This window comes from Hemisphaericaspora subhashii (genome assembly GCF_019202705.1).
Source record: "Hemisphaericaspora subhashii strain CBS 10753 chromosome Unknown scaffold8, whole genome shotgun sequence".
NCBI lineage: Eukaryota > Fungi > Ascomycota > Pichiomycetes > Serinales > Debaryomycetaceae > Hemisphaericaspora > Hemisphaericaspora subhashii.
The window spans coordinates 83,533-105,627 of record NW_026057207.1 but is presented as its reverse complement, the minus strand read 5'-3'; the positions used below and the strand labels follow the sequence as shown (position 1 = coordinate 105,627).

At 36.1% G+C, this 22,095-nt stretch overlaps 9 protein-coding genes across 9 annotated transcripts; 5 read left to right on the top strand and 4 right to left on the bottom strand. All coding sequences in view use genetic code 12, as the record gives it.

The window, feature by feature from the left end:
- Window positions 1-175: 175 nt before the first annotated feature.
- DOT4 (ubiquitin-specific protease) lies at window positions 176-2,527 on the bottom strand (the record flags this gene model as incomplete). Its single annotated transcript, XM_049408393.1, has 1 exon — window positions 176-2,527. The coding sequence occupies one exon, from the start codon at window positions 2,525-2,527 to the stop codon at window positions 176-178; it is 2,352 nt and encodes a 783-aa protein (XP_049266243.1).
- Window positions 2,528-4,674: 2,147 nt separating this feature from the next.
- JAB1 (COP9 signalosome catalytic subunit) lies at window positions 4,675-6,732 on the top strand (the record flags this gene model as incomplete). The annotated part of the gene is made up of 1 exon (XM_049408382.1): window positions 4,675-6,732. One exon carries the CDS (start codon window positions 4,675-4,677, stop codon window positions 6,730-6,732), a length of 2,058 nt encoding a protein of 685 aa, XP_049266242.1.
- Window positions 6,733-6,913: 181 nt separating this feature from the next.
- On the bottom strand, window positions 6,914-8,803 carry J8A68_000439 (uncharacterized protein; the record flags this gene model as incomplete). The annotated part of the gene is made up of 1 exon (XM_049408371.1): window positions 6,914-8,803. The coding sequence occupies one exon, from the start codon at window positions 8,801-8,803 to the stop codon at window positions 6,914-6,916; it is 1,890 nt and encodes a 629-aa protein (XP_049266241.1).
- An 847-nt stretch (window positions 8,804-9,650) lies between these two features.
- J8A68_000438 (uncharacterized protein) lies at window positions 9,651-12,056 on the bottom strand (the record flags this gene model as incomplete). The annotated part of the gene is made up of 1 exon (XM_049408360.1): window positions 9,651-12,056. The coding sequence occupies one exon, from the start codon at window positions 12,054-12,056 to the stop codon at window positions 9,651-9,653; it is 2,406 nt and encodes an 801-aa protein (XP_049266240.1).
- A 155-nt stretch (window positions 12,057-12,211) lies between these two features.
- On the bottom strand, window positions 12,212-15,232 carry RAD2 (ssDNA endodeoxyribonuclease; the record flags this gene model as incomplete). Its single annotated transcript, XM_049408349.1, has 1 exon — window positions 12,212-15,232. The coding sequence occupies one exon, from the start codon at window positions 15,230-15,232 to the stop codon at window positions 12,212-12,214; it is 3,021 nt and encodes a 1,006-aa protein (XP_049266239.1).
- A 745-nt stretch (window positions 15,233-15,977) lies between these two features.
- ECM38 (Ecm38p) lies at window positions 15,978-17,738 on the top strand (the record flags this gene model as incomplete). Its single annotated transcript, XM_049408337.1, has 1 exon — window positions 15,978-17,738. The coding sequence occupies one exon, from the start codon at window positions 15,978-15,980 to the stop codon at window positions 17,736-17,738; it is 1,761 nt and encodes a 586-aa protein (XP_049266238.1).
- Window positions 17,739-18,042: 304 nt separating this feature from the next.
- Window positions 18,043-19,020, top strand: J8A68_000435 (uncharacterized protein; the record flags this gene model as incomplete). The annotated part of the gene is made up of 1 exon (XM_049408326.1): window positions 18,043-19,020. The coding sequence occupies one exon, from the start codon at window positions 18,043-18,045 to the stop codon at window positions 19,018-19,020; it is 978 nt and encodes a 325-aa protein (XP_049266237.1).
- Window positions 19,021-19,754: 734 nt separating this feature from the next.
- Window positions 19,755-20,315, top strand: J8A68_000434 (uncharacterized protein; the record flags this gene model as incomplete). The annotated part of the gene is made up of 1 exon (XM_049408315.1): window positions 19,755-20,315. One exon carries the CDS (start codon window positions 19,755-19,757, stop codon window positions 20,313-20,315), a length of 561 nt encoding a protein of 186 aa, XP_049266236.1.
- Window positions 20,316-21,111: 796 nt separating this feature from the next.
- On the top strand, window positions 21,112-21,984 carry J8A68_000433 (uncharacterized protein; the record flags this gene model as incomplete). Its single annotated transcript, XM_049408304.1, has 1 exon — window positions 21,112-21,984. The coding sequence occupies one exon, from the start codon at window positions 21,112-21,114 to the stop codon at window positions 21,982-21,984; it is 873 nt and encodes a 290-aa protein (XP_049266235.1).
- Between the last annotated feature and the right edge of the window lie 111 nt (window positions 21,985-22,095).

Genomic DNA, 22,095 nt, shown 5'->3' with positions numbered 1-22,095 from the left:
ATTAAAGTGCTGCCAAAAAAAAATATTTGCAACACATTATCAATACGTTATCAAATTGCGCATTCCATGAGAGATACTTTTAGTCTTACTACAAGAGAGATATTGAGTTAAGTTTACTCTTATTTTATAATTAGTGTATTAAATTTATCCTATAATACTATTTTATGACATTTTATTACACCCTCTTTCTTCTCTTATACCCCCTTCCCTTTTTGTTATCTTCTTCTACCAGTTCTTGTTCCAACCCTCTCTTATTATTCTTCTTATTCACCAAAGTAGGAGTCAACTTCGTATATACCAACACATACGCCGACGGATCAGTCAACGCCTTCCTCTCATCCAATTTATTAATATATTCATCATCATAAGTATACCAACTATATCCATCCGGTTGAAGACAATGAGCGACATAATGTCCCGAACTGATTGATCTACCTTCATGAACAATCACGGAAACTAATTTATATCTTGCCGGTTCGGCCCCTGGTTCACAATATTGAGAAATATCGAGATATTTATTATAATTGATTGATTGTTTTACTTTTGATGATGAATTGCCATTGAATTTGAATCGCTTGAGGTGGATGGTTAATGTTTCTGGAGATCTATTTATGAGGGAGATTTTATTGGCGGAGGTGTGGGATTGACATTTTTCACAATAATAGCCGGAATTCTTTATTTTTGGGTCGAGTTTGATGGTTTCATTGCTGAAGAAATCACGAATTGATTTTTCAATTGAAAATTTATTAGTTGGAGTTGGTGCTTGTGATTGTTGTGGCTGTTGTTGTTGTGAATTCTCCTGTGATTGTGATGATCCATCTTGTGATTGCGGTTGTTTTAATTTCTTCTTATTCAAACCTAATGATAAATCATAAAATTCTTGTTTTGTTTCAGATATATTATGACATTTCATACATGTAATTCTTTGATGCAATAACCCTCCAAAAATATCATAAATTATAGATTCATTTAATTTATGCCCCTTAGGAGTAGAATCTTCTTGTAATCGAGATATCAATGACATATAATATTCATGAGAATCTTCTTGTTGCCATTCACTCATCATACAATTAATATCATCCAATCTCGATATGATTTTCTTCGGATTAACGAATTTCATCGGCTTATCCAATCCCCACATCTTTTTAGATAAATCTGCCAAAACATGACTTATTGAACGAGGTTTTAAAACCTTGTTGTATTTCCCCTTATTGATATCATTAAGATAATGTTGCATGGCTGGTATGTGGACTAATGATTGAATAGCAGAGTTCATATAACATGTAACACCATGATTCAAAAGTCCTACTGGTTTTTTATTGGTTAATTCACGCCAATTTTTATAAATTCGTGTGGAATTATTCGAACCTCGATCATTTGGATCTTCATTTATTTCAAGAAAGTGATATTCTGGTTGTTGTTCTGGAACTTGTGGTTTCATATCATCATCTTCAGGTTCTTCTTCTGGAGATGTGGGTGGGGTACTTACTGCACTTGTTCTAGTTGGGGCTTGAATATTATCCAATCCATCATCGTCTTCGTCATCTTCTTCATCTTCATCGTCTTCTTCGTCGTCTTCGTTGTCGTCACCTGCGTTAACTAGTTGATCAACTCTCAAGTCATGTTTCAATTTATCCATATCTTCATCTTCATCAATGGCATCTTCTGAAGAACTTGGTGAGGCAGTGGATGTTGAAGATTCGGAAATTGGAGTTTCGTCTTTATAATCTGCATCTTCTTCTTCTTCTTCTTCTTCCTCGTCATCCTCTTCTTCTTTATTAGCATCAGTGCTGGACTCCTCCACGATCAGTGGTACTTGTGGCTGAGTCTTTTCTTGTTCTTCTTCTACTTCAGTCTCTTTCTCAGGATCACTGAATCCAGTAAATGGAGAATACTCATTCTCTATATCTTCACCCAAATCTTCATCAGTAGTTGTGGCTTGTGAAGGAGGAGTAGAATTATTAATACTTCTAAATGGTAAAAGTGAAATTAAATTACTAAACATTCGTGAAGTAGTACTACTTCCTTTCTTTTTCGGTGGTTCTTGAACTTCTTCTTGTGGTTGTGGTGTTGACTGTTGTTCACTGTCTATATCTATACCTTGATCCTCTTCTTCTTGTTCTTGTTTATTTTCTTGTTGTTGTTTAAGTTGATCTAGTTTACGTTTTTGTCTCTTTTCTTGTTTAGTAAGAAATTTTTTTCCGGTATACGCCGCAAGAGCCTCCGATAATGATTTTGGATTTGTAGGAGATGAGGAGATGGAGTTTAGATTAGATGATTTTGTATGGGTATATGCAGACGATGACATTGAATTAGACAGTTGTGGTTGAGGTGTTGGTGATGCTTTAGATAAGACTATATAAGAAGATGGAATATGAGATGATGATGATGTAAAATTGGTCGTGTCTTGATTCTTTGATTGTTTAAATGTTAAAGGAGTGGAAAGATATCTATCAATTATAGGATTAAGGGTATTGTTATTATTATTAGTGTTGTTAGTGTTTGACTTTGTAGATGAATGTAACATCTATGCAGGAGTGTAGTATCTATTGTAGTAAGTAGGTAGTAAGTAGTAGGATACAAAGTATCTGGTTGTAATAATCTTCTTTCTTAATTGAAAAAAAATAAATGTAAATAAATTTTAAACTCCAAAAAAAAAAAAAAAATCAAAAAGTGAGGGATGTCAAAAATTTCGATTGTAATAATTTCTTTTTTTTTTCTTGGTGTGTATTTGGTGGTGAGTGGTGAGTGGTACTTGTAGATTTCTGTGTTTTATTTAGTCGAAATTTTGCAGTTAAAAAAAAATAGAGGTTGAAATCTTCTAAGTAATTAATTAATTAAATTTGAATTAGTGGATATATTAATATTTCTTAACTTAGACTAAAGCTTTGATAGTTAATTCTAAGGGATATAAGTTTCTATGAATGGGACTTTCTTTATGAGTTTCTAGTAAATCACAAACCAAATTTTATTGTAAAAGAAGGAAACAGTGAAAGGAAGGCAAAGTAAAATTTTTTTTTTGCTCTTCTCAGTCCTCAGTCTTCCCGTGTTAAATTAATTGTAAAAATAGAACGGAATGAGAAAGAATAAATTAAAAATTGATGCGATGAACAATGAGTCGCACAAAATCAATTTTTTTTAATACGTGTAATACAAAGGGGAGAGAGGTAAAAAAAAAAAAGGAGAAATTGTACACAGCCTATCAAATTTCACAGATTCAGGTTCAGACACTGGAATTTCATTTTGATCTGCCAAAACCCCCTTCCCCCCCATCCTATTCCAATTTCAAAAAAAAAATGTATATATAGAATCATTGTTAGGCTGTAAATATAAATCATTTCTATCAAGCCAGGAGTAATTTGGTTTCTCACTCTGGAACATTTTACGGTTGTGTTGTTATTTGGATTTTAACGCGTCTAGAATTTTTTATTTACAAATACTGATTACATAATCAGTACTAATATTCCCCTGCAAAACCAAGCATTATCATCATTCACAATCGCAAATTAAAACTTTTACAATGATATAAAGAACCTCTGGGAAGAAAGATGGCAATGGGAATCCCAAAAGATGACCTTGTTGTAGATATTCTTGTTGTACTTTTATTGTAACACACTAGTAAAAGCTTGCTTTACTGAAAGTAAAACGTGCCAGATGGGATACAGTTAACGGGATGATAAACATATAATATTTAGAGGTATTCTCAATGAGGAATGCACCTTTGCTTAAGTTTTCAAAGAAGTATATTAGCAAGTATATCATTTGATTTGACCTAATTTAACTTCTACAAAAATTTGTTGATGTTTTTTTTTTGCAACCATTTGCATTTGGTTGTCAAAAAAAAGGAGGCAGCCAAATAATTTCAACCACCTTTCTTTTACTAACAACACACACACACACATCATCATCATCCTTTCCCTTCCGGTTATAATAGTACTTGTCAATTGATGACCAATTTAAACCAATTAGTTGACCGTTTAAGAGATTCATTTAACCAACTTCATCAATACTTTAGAGATACTTTAACTACTACGGATGTCTCATACGATGATTCATTAGATGATCAAGAATCAATCATGCCCATGAAACATCATAGAACAACCTTCCATTTCTAAATTGATGTGACTGCTAAAGTTTTTGCTCATACTTTTTCAGCTTTTTGTTATGTTGCTTTGTTTAAAATTTGCTTGCTTGCTTGTATTTATTTATATTAGAATCTGTTAAACTTCGGACGTGACATGAAAAATTTCTCCCAGCTGTGACTGAGTCCCTTGTATAGACATATAATTTTGTGGGAATCAGGTACCCCGTCAGCTTTCCATCTACTTTTACTGAAAACCATAAATTAATTTGTGTAATATGGTTTTCAATAAATGTATTTGGAAAGTTAATGGGGTACCTGATTCCGTCAAAATTATATGTTTATACCCAAGGACTCGATCACATTCTGGGAGAAACTTTTCAGGTCGTGTCCGAATTCGTCATTCAGACTTTCTTTATTTAAAATTAGTTAGAACTAATTGTTTGTAAATTCCTCTCTTCATAGTTAAGCAAAATTTCCTGCCTCAAAAAAAATCCTCCCCCCATGAAATTTATTTCTTACGCAACTACCATTTATCTCTGAAACAATCACCTTTAAAGGTTCACAAATCAATCGAATACATTCATCCCACAATGTCATGCTCCCATGAAATAGCAGCTGCATTGGAAGTCGATAAACCAGACCAGAATCAATCTACAGTTGTAGATCTACAAAACCTTCCTGTACTACCAGGTCAACAACCTGGATCCACCAATTCAACAACACTGACAAATACAACTCTTACCACAGGAAAACCAAAATCTCCTCCCATCTCCAACAAAACAGAATCATTCTACTCCTTACCACCAATATCCTCCACCCTTGGCGAAAAACGTCCATGGCGTCAAGATCCCCACTATTTCTCCAAATGTTACATATCATCCCTTGCCCTTATGAAAATGACCATTCATGCTCAATTGGGAGGTAGTATTGAAGTTATGGGTATGTTAGTGGGGAAAATCATTCCGGGGTCAATTATAGTCATGGATGTCTATCGTCTACCTGTCGAAGGAACCGAAACTAGAGTCAATGCCCAAGCTGAAGGATATGAATATATGGTTCAATATTTAGAAATGAATAAGAAATTGGATACTTCAAGAATGGAGAATATTGTGGGTTGGTATCATTCTCATCCTGGGTATGGATGTTGGTTGAGTGGGATTGACGTGAGTACTCAGGCTTTAAATCAGGGGTTTCAGGATCCATATGTTGCCATTGTGGTTGATCCGATTAAGACTTTGAGACAAGGAAAAGTTGAAATTGGGGTTTTTAGAACATATCCTGATGGATATGTCCCACCTCAGGAAAAACAAACTGAAGGAAATTCAAAGAATTCAACTAGTGGTAGTAATAAAGTTTCGAAGATTTTACCAAAATCGAAACGAAAGGATTTTGGAAGTCATTCAGAAAGATATTATGCATTGGATGTTGAGATATTTGGAAGTCAACTTGATCAAAAGATTATTGAAATGCTTAGTTTTGAAGATTCTTTATCATGGTTGAAAAATATGTTATATAATACTGAAGATAATTTTAAAGTCATGAGGGATAAAGATGTTAAATCAATGCAATTTACGAAAAATTATGATTTAATTTCAGATGATCAATCTAATGATAGTAATAATTATATCTTTAAATTAGTTGATCAACTTAGACAACATCGAGCACCTGCAGATTCTTATGAACGAGTTATTGGTAGAAAATTTGATAATGATTTCGAAGATAAAATTTATGAAAAATTATTAATGGATCCCAAGGGAGGGAGAAAAGGAAAAGCTAGATCACATATAAGAAAACCAAAGCGCACGGGTGGGTCCAATGAAGTTGAGTCTGAAGTACCAGATGAAGAACAAGTCGATTCCCGTGACAGCAACGAGAATTACGAGGATGAAGAAGATGATGATGAAGATGACGTTATGGATGAAAGCGATTTAGAAAATGAAAGTGGAGGTTCTGATGGAGATGGTGATACTGCATCGATAGAAAGTGGACCCGGGAATCAAAGATTTAGAGTTTCAACTCCAAGAAAACACCAACTGCAAAGAAGCAATGAGTCCAAATCTGATGAAGAGGAGATCGATAAATTAGAAACAAATAAAGAATCAGAAGAAGAATATGATGAATTGGGTTCACAATTGCAAAACCTAGGTGGGACATCAGAAGAACCAGAACAGCCACAACAACAGCAACAGCAACAGCAGGAAGAAGAACAGCAAGAGGATATTTCAATGGAGGGAATATACATGCCAGATAGAAGACTGAAAATTGATCAAAGAATGCGTGAAAATGCATTATTAAAAAAGAGAGGATTTGGAATTGACAGAATAGATTCTAGAAAATCCGGAAATCCAAGATTTGGATCCCCTAGAGGCGGTGGCGGTGGTGGAAAATCATATCCGTCTTCGTCTAAGAATAGTAGATTTTTGGCTGAAGATTTCCAAAGATCAACCAATTCAATTCGTTCAATGGGATTTTCGGAGTTTGGTGGATATAGAAGAACTGCATTTGTGGGTTCTGCTGCTACTCCGACTACTGGAAGAGATGATGCTAGAAAGAGGATTTTGGAAATAGCTGAATTGGCTAAAAGTATTGGTCAAAGAGAAGTTTATGATTTAATTACTTTAGAAACACAAGAAAAATTGTTCAAATAGTAGAGCCGGATTGCTTCGCTTAGAGTAGTTTGTAATATTGACCTACAAGTTTTCCTTCTATAATTTTCTATATTTCTATTAATATTTTTTGATTTCTATTAATACTTTTACATATGATACATATTAACTAGAAGCCAGCTTTTGTATTTCAGCAATTTTTATTAGCAATCATCAGCAAATCTTAAGTTTTCTTCTCATTAGATGCTATTTCTGATTCTGTAGGATAATAAACATAACTTGGAATAGCAAAAGAACCATGGCTTGTAGTTGAATACTCACTTGGGTCGAATGGAGGGTAATACTGCTGGTAAACATTATAGTAAGGGTTTGGGGAAGGACCAGAATGAGCACTGGCTGGAGTTCCAAAACTTGACATTACATCACCACCTGGAAAATAATAGAAAAGAGGAATATTTGAATTATTAATACTACTTCCTCTACTAAGATTGTTAGCATTTCTATAATCGAACTTTGGAAAGATACCCCGTTTGGATTTGAATTTAGAATCAGGACGGTCGCCGCCCCTACTTGGATTTTCTGGGGATTGAGATTCATTATTAAGATCTAATTGGGTTGGGTTGGAAGCCAGCCAAGTGAAGTAATCGCCTTTGGACTTCTTCTGATCCCCCCTATCGGACTTGGGAGGTTTGGAAAGCCCAGCGCTTCCACTAGAACTACCACCAGCACCAGTAACAATAACTCCTGAAGACGAAGATTCGATAAATTCATAAGGTCTTTCATTTGAAAACCTTCCAGTATTGAATTTACTGGTTCTATTGAAGTTCCGATTATAATTATTTGAAGGATAGCTGCTAAATTTTGTCTGTTTACCAAACTCATACATAGTTTTGTACCCTCCACCACCTCCTCCAATATACCTCGTATTTTCATTTACTGGCCTATTAGTAGTTGTTCCAACTCTTTTGTTTAAATTGATGGGTGGCGGGGCCAATGCAACACCATTAAATGAAGGAGACCTGGAAGAGGGAACATGGATTTCTCGATACTGAACATGCATAGTTTTGCCACAAAACATTGAATGATTCTCTCTTTCCACCGAGCTAGCTGCACTAGTTTCTTCTTCAAATTTGATAAAAGCAAATGTAGTTGACGGTTTTTTAATCAAATTAATCTCAGCAATTTCACCATGTTTTTCAAACCTATGGCGAAGGTCATCTTCAGTAATTTCCAGATTTAATTGACCGACAAATATAGAAAACTTATCAAACTTTACCTTCATTTCAATACTATCATCATTTTTAACAAGTGCAATGGAAGCTTTTGTATCTCGTTCGATATTTTGAGCCCATTCAACTCTATAGAGATTTTCTTCAGTCAAATTAGCAAAAGCTCTAATTGCATCATCCCGATAAACAAACTTACAGAACCAATTCCTATAACCTCTCAGAGGATTTCTAACTTCGAATATTTCACCCTTGAAACTACTAGGAAGCAAGTTCTCAATTTGGCCATATTTAATTAATCTTTCCTTTACAACTCCTTCTGTAAGGAATGACTTTGAACTAATAAACAAGGTTCTATTAACTTTAGCAGCTTCACATCTTATATTTCTACCATCTAAAATTGAGTTATGACCCTTTTCAATTGCATTCTTAGAATCAACATCATTAGTATATTGGACAAAAGCATATGGGCGGTTGCAAGTATCTCGCAAAACCTTAACAGTAGATAATTTCCCCCATTTTTTAAAATGATTAGTAACCGACAAACATAACTCATCATCTGATTTGGTTGAACAAAGACTAGCTACAAAAACACAAGCAGAAGGACGACCACGAACAAAGCTTGTTTCCGATCCACCACTTTTTAGCTTTCTAGTGATCAATTTTGAACCTTCTAAATCGCTTTCGTGTTCACTAACTTCACTACTTGACACTGATGAAGATGATGAACGCATACCGTTGTCACTCCAAGGTTTTGAATATAATGAATTAATATTTTCTCTAGGTGATATTGTAGGTTCTAAAACATCCAATGACTCAATATTATTATCAGTAAGAAAGCTATCAGAAGAATGGGATTTGTTTGACAGCTTTTCCGAAGACTTCATTTGTTTTGAAATAATAGAAAGAATTGCTTTTAGAAGATGATGATATTTATTTTGTTAGGATAGATTGGCAGAATTTACTTTTAAACTTGACTGCAAATCTTTATGTATAGACTATTGGGGAGGAATTGGAAAAGAAAAGGGGGAACAAATTGATTTGATTAAGCTGTGTGTTTTATGTAAGTTAGTTGCGGGGGGTTTCTTGATTGATTGATTGATGTGGTTATTGTATGTTTCTGTTTCTGTTGTTGTTGTTGTCGTGTGGAATATAAAGGAAAAGAAAAGTTAACAATAAAGCAAAGGGTTCTATTTTTTTACAACCAACTTTCTATTTTTACTAAGAGAACAAAAAGAACAATGGTTGCAAAACTTTTTTTCTCAATGTTGTAATTTTTTTTTCTTAGCCAGTTTGCCCTTTTTGGACATTTCCGTAACGGTTGAGGCTGTCACATTAAAAACGTTAAGTATAACCGAACATTTTATGTTTGGTATGTACATTTTTATTATTAGAAAGTGTTGTAATCCGGTTTTTCAAGTACTGGCAGTTTGAAAAAAATTTCAACTGATGGCAAGTGAAATTGACTTCCAAGGACAAGGGAAACGGCAGGGCTCATAACCTGTTGTACTCTGATTCCTGAGGACTGCATATTGTTTATATTAATCCTATAAGGATCAGCATATTAGGTTGGTTGAATACAAAGCTAATTGAATGATTCCTAAACTATATGAAATCTATAAGACATAATCGACGAACAAGGAGCAATATATATTGCCCCTGACGCTGTAGTGTGTCTAGCACATATTTCGTCACGTGATATTTCATATTCACTACAGATAGTATAAATAGAGACTACTTAATAAATGCTTTGGTACTGTCAGCATCGCTTTCATCGTCATCATCATGATCCTTCAACTGCTCATGTTCATCATCTTCTTCTTCTTCTTCACTTTCCTCGTCTTCCAGGCTAGAATCTTCTATAGATGTTTCGGATTCATCAGACTCTTCGTCAGATTCTTCCACCTCTTCTTCTTCACTGGAACTTGCTTCATTTCCAAAGAACTCATCCAAACTTTGAAGTTGATAAGCTGGCTTACTCTTTGAAGCTGTAGTCTTCTCTACATTCACAGCTTGCTCAGAAGAAATAGCAGTATTAGTGAATGATTGAATAGGAATATTATTTGTGACCTCTTTAGATGAAAATCCAGGAGTGGATAAACTATTAACTTGTACTGTTACTGGTTTTCTTATTGACGATGGTGGAAGAAGAGATGGATCAGAAGTCCATTCGACGACCGTAAAATATTTGGATAAAGGTGCAACAATATCATCATTTTCTGTGCTAATAAAGGGAATTGGTTTGGGAACTTGCAAAAATAAAGATGCTAATTGAGCTTGGTCCGGTCCAGTGTTTAACAAAACATTAAACATTCTAGCACGGTCTCTTGTGTCATATGATTCATCATATTTGGATAATTGTAAAACATGTTGGAACATCTTATATTCTATACTGTTTGATAATTTCTCTTCAATATAATCTTGATCATCCGTTCCAATTTCATTTTTGAGTCTAGCTAAATCAAATGAGAAAATCTTGCATGCCAAGACCAAAATCTGATATCTAACCAGAGCTGCTTCCCCTGGAAATGTCTTGAGCAAACTTCTCAACACATCAGGACCAAATGAATTTTCACCGAGAGCAGTATATTCTCCAATTAACCAGATTATTCCAGCTTTTGCCTCATCATCCAAGTCAAAAGAATGATCTTGTAAAATCAATGATAATTTATAGGTGGTCTTTAAAACCTCCTCCTTTTCCTTGGGATCATTTCTATCACTCTTTTGTTGAAGCAAATAACGGATGACTTTTAGCAACTCATTCAAAACATCTCCATTTGAATCCTTTATCCTTGCTAAACTCCATTTTAGAATTTTTTGTGACCATTCTAAAGAAATCTGGGAACATTTTCCAATTGTTTTGATGCTTTCTTTTCTTATATTGGCGTCTCGAGAATGAAGCGAGTAATACTTTAACTCCTCAAATATGTACTTAAAATTCCCCTCGTTAGACATTGATGAAAGAATTGAAAGTTTGCAAGTGGCAATATCACTCAGGTCTGTCGGCATCACATAAAATTTCCTAAAGTGGTCATTGAAAATATTAGTCTGGTTATTGATAAATGCAATAGTCTGTAATGCATATAGTCTAATTTGGCTCTCATCATAGGAAGTCGCTATCCTAGTTAATATGGAATCCAATTGAAATTCTTTAAATACTAAAGGCGTGGCAAGCAAATAGACCGATCTTACGATGCTTAATATGACATTTTCTGAATTTGAATAAATCAATGGCTTCAAGGAATGCAAAAATAATTCAAGATCTTCATCAAAAGATGTCTCATATTCCTCAAATGGGATCTCTCTGATATCTTCAGGGAGGTCGATTATTTGATTTGATCCATCCTTCAGATATAATTTTGGTCTAGGCAAGAACTTTCGAGAATACTCAGTAAGTAAATCAACAACTAAACATTGTGTCCATTCATCAAAATCCAACAAAAGAGAACATAATCTTCTAAAATGACCATGTATTGGAGCCCATTTTTTGGTCTCGTTGGTATAATCTTTTCCGATTCTATAATATGATTTCAATGCTGAAGAAACTACCAATGGCTCACTGTCTGCAAGAAGACGATTCAAATATTCAACTAATGATTTCTTAGAATGTTCAGATATTTCATATGCTTTACCTATTGAGATAGCTGTTGCTGCTCTAACCAATGGCGAAGGATCAGTTGATGTCCTCTTTATACATAAATCAAGAATTGGAGCAATAGAACTTATTCGAATTCCAGCTAAGGATCTAATTGCATTTGCTCTATTAATTTGATTTTTCTCATTCAAAGATTTTTGAATTGAATTAATAGAAAGCAATGCTGTATCTGGTTCCAAGTCAGCATATTTGGTTAAATAAATGACAACTAATTGTTTGATTTTGCCATTGCTTGAAGTTACATTTTTCACAACATCAGCAAAGTATGGTAAACCATTCTCACCTCGCGATATTATGGATACAACACATTTCATCCCCTTTAGTATATCTCTATCTATTCTCGAGTTTAATAATTTTGATACCTCGGCTGGTCTCAGTGCACTTGGTGTTTCTGTCAATCGGGCAGAAGCAGAAACTGCAGCCTCAATCGTGAACTCCTTTGCCGATTCCATCATAGATGAAAGCTTGGCAAATGAATCAGACATGATTAGAGTGTTGTAGGCGTTGCAAGAGAGAAGAAGTGGGGCTGTCATTTCATGATATCTCACAGATCTACAGAAACTTGACATAGGCACACAATTTTCAGGTCGTGTACAAGTGGCAAATATTTTTACATAGTTACTTACAGAGAGCCTATAAACTATACATTGGTTGTCTTCCTCTTCTTATTAAGCTTATTAGCGGCATGTTTCATTCTCTTCCCTAAGTTTATTTCCTTTCTAGATTGAATATACTCTTGTGGGAAAAATTCTCCAATTGTTGACTGAGTTCCTTCGGCCTTTCTTCGATTCATATCTCTAATTAAAGGAATCATAACCTCGTCTACTCTTTCTTGAGACCAATTTACATTATACATCAAGTATGATCTAATTTGATCCAAGTCTGGAACACCCCATTTAAATTCATCCTTATCAGAATCAACTTCAGGTAACATGTATGCATCGAAAACGACTTTATCCGGGAAACTATCTGACAAATAAAGCTTACCATTTTTAATTCGAGTTAACAATGTCTTCTGGACAGAGGTCAAGTTCGATTTATCTATATTTGTGGAAGTCGTATGTTTATCGAACCATTTTTTAAGTTTTTCCAATGTTTCAAACTCAGCTAGAATCTCCATCGCTAAAACAGGTCCAATACCCTTGATTCCTTCCGTATAATCACTTCCCAACAATAATGCTAATTCAATCAAATTCTTTTGAGAGAGCCCAAGTTTTGCTTGTATATCATCTCGAAGATAACATTCCACATACTGCTTTTGATTGAACATATTCTTATAAATCTTATCTCCACCAAATAAGAAACAATCACTATCGTCAGTAATTATACCATCCACCAACCCGAGTTTTAGGAGCTCTGCACATTGTGCTTCAGCTTCCATGGGCGCCGTAATATAGGGAATACCGAATCGTCTAAGTAATTCTTGAACGTCATTAATCATCGTTTCAGTCACTTCGTCAGAATCTCTTTTTGCCTTCTGCAATTGTTCTTGTAATAATTGTTCTTCAGTGATTCTAGTTTGTAGCGACATGGTGTGAGCATTATGTGATTCTTTAATTTGCACTCGAAGTTTTTCATGATCACCTTCTTCGACCTCCATTTGTTTTGAGAGCTCCACTTCTTCATCTTCTTCAAAATCATAGTCAATGGCGACTGCTCTTCTTTCTTCCTTTTTCTTGTTCCCAGATTGATCAATAAGTGCCACATTCTGAGGCTTTGACAACGTTGGAGCAATCTCTTCAACTTCATCCTCAACTTCATTAGTGCTGCGCTCCTCGCCATCTAAAAAATCCTTAGCTTCATACCAGGGGATTAAGCCCGCATCCTCTTCTTCTGTCTTATCTCTATGATGAGCTTCATGCTCTTTATATGAGACAAATGTTTCATTGTGGGGATTTAGAGTTCTTTTCACTTCATCCTGAAACCATGACGGCAATGCTTGAGATTTAGTGGCTTTCGGTTTGCTTGATCCTAACGTCTCTTGGCCATCTTCTCTTTCAATCACATTGACTGTGGCAACTTCTATATCAGAAATATCTGATTCAATTGTTTCTGGGCTTTCGCTAACATTATTTTCATCTTGATTTGTTTCAGGTTCACCCACGGATCTGTCAAGGTGAATCTCCCCTGTTTCGTGTTCTTCTGAACTAAATAAAAATGATCTACCAAGACCTTGTGATTGCTTCACTGGTTCCGGTCTTGACTCTTCAGGCTTCATACTATCAAACAAAAATGAGTTTCCGAAGTCTGGATCCATAGCCCTCATCTTTCCGTTTTTATCATCGGGATTCCCACTAGTTAATAAATGGTCCACTTTTTGCTCTTCTTCTTGCATTTCAAGATATTCTAGCTTCGACTGCTTGATTGCTTCTCTCAACTCTGCCTGGTCATAACCATCAGTCGTGGTTGCGCGTATATTGTTCAGTTCCAACTTGGACTCATCTTTAAATCTGTCATAAATTGATGCGATTATTGCCTTCTGGATTTCTTTCTCTTCTTGTGTCTCGGTGTCTTGCTTTACATCAAGAGGAACATCTTCGAAATCCGAATCACTTTCATCCAGATCATTCTTTGGATCTTCAGATTTGATGACAGTTCCATCCGCAGAAACTGGGATCTTTTTGGTATAAGATATCACATCTCGGGTTATATCCCGATCCTCGTCTTCATCCTCTATGTCAATTGGCTTTTGCGCACTTGATTCTTCACTTTGAAAAGCCAATGTCCATCCGTCTTCATTCTGAATAAGAGCATACTTTCGATCCTTATCACTTGCAATTCTCTTAGTTACATTTCCATCCTCTCCCATACCGGCCACTTTCATTAACTTTTGAGTATAGAAGTTCCTACGTTGAACTTGCTGAATTTGAAACTTAGAAAAATCCATACTATTAGGAAAGAGATCTTCTAGTTGTTCTTTCTTATACCCCATACGCAAACGTGATTTTAGCCTTAGATGAGATAGAATCATATATTGAGTTGCGATGGGTAATTTCTCAAAGGCTTCCGATTTCGGATCAACTTTATTGATGTCGATACCATCTACGTGGTCAAAATCTTCATATGATTCAAGAAATTCCTCTTCTGGCATTATTCTTTCATCGTCTTTGGAAACTTTAAACTCTGTTAAGTCTGGCAAATGATACTCATCAGCTTTTCGAAATTTCAAGCTATTGGGTGTTGGTGATCTCTCCTTAGCTGGGGTGGCGGTTTCGTGTTGGGGAAAATTCACAGGCAAATCTTCAAGATATATCATTTCTTCATCATCTGAATCCTTACGCTTCGTCCTCGAATTGACCACGTCTTCTGCTTGTCTCTGAATCTGGATCGCCAATAGTCTCTTTGCCGCGTCTCGTTTAGTTTCTGCTTTCCTTTGCCTTCGATTCTTTCTGATATTGATTGTTTCACGTTTCAAAACAGGCACTCCTCCATCGAATACGAATACAGGCTGTATGCCAAAATACAATAATTTACATATTCTTCTAAAAAATCCAACTATATGCGATTGTGGCAAGGCATTGCCTTCCTTATCTCTCACTGCTTTCAAAAATTGATAAATCCAAATGGATGCATCTACTGCAAGTTTCTTTCTTGAAAGAGCTTCTAGTCGAACTGGTCTGGCTGTTGGTCCCAAAATATCCCATAACGATTGCACACCCATTTCAATCGATTCACACTGTTGGGCATTTCATTTGAAGAGAAACACGAGACGTGCATCGCGATTTCCAAAAGATTTTGTGTCCCATTTTTTCCAGATTTCACTTTTGCTTATTGTTGCGATTTTTCATGGTTAGAAGAAAGCGCCATGCGAAACAGTTTTCTTGACAAATAACAGACTTCCTATCGAGTAGCTCGTTTGGAGTGACTCCGTTTCTGATGCAAACAGTTTGCTTCGGAAGTTGTTTCTTCATTTGGCCAAATAACCGGAAAGCTAAGTGTAATATAGTATTGATTTGTACTCGATCCGGGGATCCAATTGTTCAAAGTTCTTCCATTGTCCTGGGACCGCAGGGTCGTTCTCAGGAGAATTGTGTTCCTCTGGAGTCCGATTACCGAAGCAGGAGGAAGCTTTTGAGTTTTCCCTTTCAACTAAACCCTTATTCAAAGGATATCGTGTATATGTGTGGCTGTACATCCTATTTCTAAGTTGACTTACGCACAAAGATCCTTAGCTAAACTTTGTCGAGGTATCAATTGTGTCCGGGTAATCATGAAGTTTTATTGTTGCTTTAAATTTCCTATTGTTTTCGTTGATCGGTCCGTTCTACATTTTCTGACCCAGAAAAATTAGCGCGCGTTGGTGAGTGGGGCTGAAAATTTGGATGATTCACTGGGGTATTTATATGATTCCATTCCCACAGCTTTAAAACATGCTTACGACTTGAAACCTCTATCAATAAGCAAAAATGTCTCAAGAATATATGAGATTTCCTTCAAGAAGATCCACAGTGTATTCCAGTAAAGGAATTGTGGCATCTACCCAACCTTTTGCCAATGCCATTGGAGTTAAAATCCTCGAGAAAGGTGGAAATTGTGTTGACGCAGCTATCGCCGTATCAGCTGCATTGGTGGTTACAGAACCTGCATCCACTGGTATTGGTGGTGATTGCTTTGTCTTGTACTATCAGTTGCAAGATAAAAAGGATCCAACAAGTGGAAAAGTCTTGGGATTAAACGGATGTGGGCGTGCAGCCAAAAATGTTTCGATTCAAGATGTATGCGATGAACACAACAATGGAAAGCCTATGAAAAGAATTCCATACTCATCCGTATTCTCAGTTACTGTTCCTGGTGCTATCGCTGGTTGGTATGATGCCTTTGAAAAATGGGGATCTGGTAAGGTATCCTTTGAAGAACTATTAGAACCTGCAGCTGTTTTAGCCGAAGAAGGATTTCCAATATCGGAATTGGCAAGTCAGGCTTGGAGAAACTCTATTCCTAAGTTGAAAAATCAAAATCCTAATGTGAAGGAGAATCCATTATTAGTCAACAATGGACAAGGACCAGATGAAGGTGATTTCGTTCAGAATGTACCAGTTGCGAAATGTTTAAGGCTTATTGGTAAAGAGGGTAAAAAAGTCTTTTATGAGGGCCCAATTGCTGAAGCCATTGTTAATACAGTCAAGCCAAGAAGCCATAAATTGGATTTAGATGATTTAAAGACACACTCGTCAACCGAGGTTGAACCAATCAAACTTAGATTTCAAGACCATGATGTCTGGGAGATCCCTCCCAATGGTCATGGGTTGGTTACGTTGTTGGCTTTGGGTATAATCCAAGAGCTTCATAATATGGGAAGAATTGATCTTTACAAATTAGAGCATAATTCAGATGAGTATTTACATATTTTAGTGGAAGCTTGCAAATTGGCATTCTATGATTCGGATGAATATGTCACTGACCCTTCATTCAAGGACCTTCCAATTGATTCATTATTGGAACCGGCTTATTTACAGAAAAGAGCAAAATTGATTTCATTAGATAAAGCTATTGATGGAGAACACATGACTCATGGCGTGCCTGATCCAAAATATAAATCGGATACTGTTTATTTATCTGTCACAGATTCTAATGGAGAAGCTTGTTCATTTATTAACTCGGTTTATGAAGGTTTCGGATCGGGTATTTTGGTTGAAGATTATGGATTTTGTTTGCACAATCGAGGTTGTAACTTCAACTTACTGCCTGGCTTTCCCAATTCTATGGAAGGTGGTAAGAGACCATATCATACTATCATTCCAGGTATGATTACTAATAAAGATGGGTCCTTGTATGCTTCTTTTGGGAATATGGGTGCATTTGCCCAACCTGTCTGTCAAGTCCAACATGTTTTAAACTTGACTTTGTTTGGAATGACCCCTCAACAGCTGATTGACTCTCCAAGGTTCGTGTTGGCATCCAATGAGGACCCTAAGGCCGATAGAGGGAAAGGCGCTGATGGGCCAGTAAGGACCCCAGTTACTATTGTTCAATTGGAGGATGGCATTGGTGAGCAAGCTATCCATAAATTAACGTCAATCGGACATGAGGTACAAATTTTGAAGGGATATAAGAGACAGACTTTTGGAAGAGCCCAAATTATTCAGAATGTTTCTAAAAATGGTCAATTGATTTATGCTGGTGGATCTGATCCTAGAGGTGATGGAGCTGCAGTTCCACTTCTCTAAGTTCTTGTATCTGTAGATGCGCGCTTGTCTTTTTCTTTATTTATTATCAATAATAAAAGTACATTTGTATTCGTTTTTGAGTAATGCAGGCAGCAGCAGAGTCTGTTCATATGTAATTATGTCTTATCTGCGTCAGCGGCTGTTCACAAATTTGCAGCCAAAATAGCCGAGAACCCTAAACTCTGCACACAGCCTCACCCTGCGTCTCCCAATTATAAAACATCGGGAAAAAATAGGATCCCATAAATTTAACCCACACAAACAAAACTTGATTGAGTAGTTGACATTCAGTTACCGATCAATTATGAAAGAAAAGGAATCCCTTCCAAGTTATAATGAATCTATAGAACAAGACCAACCACCACCCCCAGTGGGATCTCAACCATTGTATTTTTCAAACCTACTGCCCCAGGGATGGAGCTTCGTTATCAATAATGCATTCTTTGGTGGAAGATACACAATATTTGTATCGAAAGATGCTTCAGATAAATGGAATGTTTTTAAAAAGAACAATACACCGGAGGTAAAAGATTTGCAAGCCCAGGGTTATGGAATTCCATTACTTAAGGGAATTTGTCCGTTAAACCCATTCACCACAAAATTTTTGACTTTCAAAAGATACTTGCCTACTGCTGATCATCCTTTTGATGTTGAAAAGGATCATTATGAATTCTGTGTTGTGAATGTAAACCAGCATTTTGGTTATAAGACATTTATTTTTCATTTCAGGCCTGATCCTGAACAAAGGAAGTTGGATTTTGAATTGATGGTCTTTATGCATTCTGGCTTGCCGATTGTGGATTATATTTATAAAGGTGAGAAACATAGATGGATTGATGAAACTGCAGGTCATGGGTTTCGAATGCAATGGCAAGTCAAATTTGGATTCAAGCATTGTGTGCTAAGCGAGAATCAACCTTCGCTAACCGACAACTGGGATGGAGTGAATCATAAACTAAACAAATCTCCTAATCCTTTAATAGAGGGTACCATAGCGACCTTGTTCTCAATGTCATCGCGATGGTCATCGCGATTCCCAAAGAACGAATACTATGGAGAAGGTCGGGGAGTATTTGGAGAGGCTGAGCCTTTTTTTAAGCTTGGTCATGCTGAGTTGAATGTTGACGACATCTACAACCAGCTGGCGAGTGTTGATTACGAAAGCATATTCTCTGTAAATCAAGATGTCCTTGTCGATGTGTGCGTAGCCACAGTTCTTAAGAGACAGAGAGATATTGACGAAGAAAGCAGACATCATTCATCAAGTGGAGGTGGACCATGAGGATGGATATTTCGACGTTGGGTTTGTTATCTAGTTGAAGTATGTCTTGATGAGAACAATTAGATCCTTTTCTCTTGTTGAGTGTAAGTTAAGAAATTGAATCAAATTTTGATAACAGTATTTTTGTTACTTGCATCGTAACTGTGTGAATGTAGGTCTCTAATAGTGAGCCGACATAAAATTAAAGCATTGCAGTTTGTTTGATCAAGCGAAATCAGAAGTTGGAGATTTACCACTTTACTTTCATACTCCGATAGAAGGTCAAATGGCTGAGTTGCTGCAAATAAGGAAAGGTGCTATGGTATCGAGAGGATCGAAAATAGACACCAAAAACTGAATCCGTGTCAATTTTTGAATTATTTGAATTCTGAAGAGATTGCGACAATGTAAGTGGATTTCTGCATATGTCTTATCTGTATATGTATCATTCATTCAATGTAATTACAGGTTTGTTAGTTTGGGCTATTCGAACTCAGCCGCACCTCCCAGTCCGCTAATTCACTTCCCTGGTGACATAAATATGGAAGGGTTGCAAATACAAAGGGTGTCACTTTGTGGAACTTAATTACATTTTCTTCTCTTGCCAATTGCATAAATCTTTCAACGAACACTTCAAAATGGATGAAAAATAAATCTTTCAAAGTACACTTCAATTTGGATGAAAAGAACTCCCCTCCAAGATATAGTGCCTCTACAGGAGCGATCAAGCTGTTCCACCAGTGGGATCTCTACAAATGTCCTTTTCCAATCTGCTGCTGCAAGGATGGACCTTCATTATTAACGAGCCAACTTCTGGTAGAGAATATACGATATTCACATCAAAAGATGCTTCAGACAAATGGGCTGATTTCAAAAAGACCAAGTCACCTGAATTGAAAGACCCACAGAGCCAGGGATATGGGACTCCGTTGCTTGTGGCCAATAATGTAGGACACAGGCTCAACTCTAAATGTTTACTTTTCAAAAAGTATATGCCCGCTACTGATCATCCTTTTGATGTTGAAAAGGATTCCTATGAATTATGTGCTGTTAATTTAAAACAGCATTTAAGTCATAGAACATCTATTTTTCATTTCAAGCCTGATCCTAACCAAAGTTTGGATTTTGAATTGCTGCTTTTTATGCATTTGACATTTCCAATTGTAGATTATATTTACAAAGGTGAGAAACATAGGTGGATTGATGAAACTAAAGCTTGTGCGTTCCGAAGGCAGCGGGACGTTAAGTTTAGATTCAACCATTGTGTGCTAAGACAGGATCAAAAATTTCGTTGGTTGACAATTGCGATGGAGTAAACCATAAGCTAGACAAAGCTAAATCTAACCAGTTCATATACACCAAGTTATTTGCCTATCTCCCAGTACCGTCACTACTACCAAAAGAGGAATGTTATGGAGAGTATCGACGAGTACTGGAGCTAATTCAAGTGGGATATTGCTGAATTTACAGTGGCACATTGCTATTATGAACCCTCAATTCATGACTATGAAAGCGTATTTTCCGTAAATGAAGATATTCTTGTCGATTTGTGTGTCGCGACAGTTTTTAAGAGAGGAAAAGATTTTGAAGCCCAGGTGCAAGAAGATTGGAAGAGAAATCAGCTAATAAGCTCCATGGCGAGATAGGCGTGTCGCCAAAGAAAAAACCCCGCAGCTTCCCCAGACTTTTCAATAATATTCAGTTCTGTTCAGTGCAGATTGTATATGTAAAAAAAATGTGACATCCACGTTATTCCATTGGAGTGCTGTTGGTCTATTGTCATTTTAAAACTGGCAGATGCATGGGCGACAATGATAATTGACAAAGACATATAACGGTTGGTTCGGTGTTTGCGGATGCAGAAGAACAATTAGATTGTTGGACCGAGTGTGGGACAAATGGAAAAATTAAAAAAATAATTTTGAAATTTTTTTTTTGCTGCGGGCGGAATTGAATCACAATGGCTAGTCAAAGAAAGTGTTACCAGGGTTCATAAAATATGGAAGTGTCCAGAACTTTCACAATTTAAATTTAAATTATTAAAAATAACACCATTCAAAGTTTATTCGTTTTTGTTGTTCATTTCCAACGTGAATTGCATATTGAAAAAAGATGTCAGCTGAAGACATAGAACCTCCACCACCAGCCTATTTTGTAGATAGAGAACTACCTTCGTATGATGAAGTTGCTGCGAATAGGGGTTGGAATTTTGTTATTCGGAATGCCGTAACCGGCGCGGGATTCAATATATTTGTTTCAAAGAATTCATATCAGACATATTTAGAAATGAATAAAGAGACAAGTGAAGATGTTGTTAGACAAAAAATACTTCAGGGACTAGGGATTCCTATGTTTCGAGTAACTGGTTCATTGGGTGCAATTAATATGAAACCCTTAACGTTTAAGAAGTATGTTCCAGATAATGAAAGACCATTTAATGTTCATAAAGATTATAAAACATTCTGTGTAGTTAAGAAAAAGGTTCATATTGGCTACAATAGTTATGTATTCCGTTTCACTCCAAAGCCGGAGAATCCAAAAGAAGATTTTCAAATTGTCATGTTTAGTCATTCAATACTACCTATAAGTGATTACATATACAATGGAGAAACGCATAGATGGGTACATGAAGACTACCATCACGTGTATCAATATAGACACACTCGACTAGAAAAGAATCAGCCAGCTTTGACTGATACTTGGGACATGCATTCAACAAAACTACATAAGATTGGTAGTCCCTTCTTTCAAAATTCAAAATTTATGAATACTTTCAAACGTGAAACTCATAACACGAGAGAATTTTATGGAACAGGTTCCAAAAGTACTCTAAATATGACTTCTGTGAATACTATATCTGGATATGCCGAGTTGAGAGTAAAAATCCCCACCTTAATATCTAATACTGAAGATATATCTGAAGTGTCGCTTGATGAGTTGGTAAAAATATGTGTCGCAACCGTACTCAAGTATGATAGGGTTTAGAGTAGAATATTATTGGTATTTATGGTTTACTTTGTTTTTCACATAGTCAGTGTGTATAGTCTAAGAGAGTAATGTTTTAATGTGTTGTATATGAAGAGATCTTGTAATAGG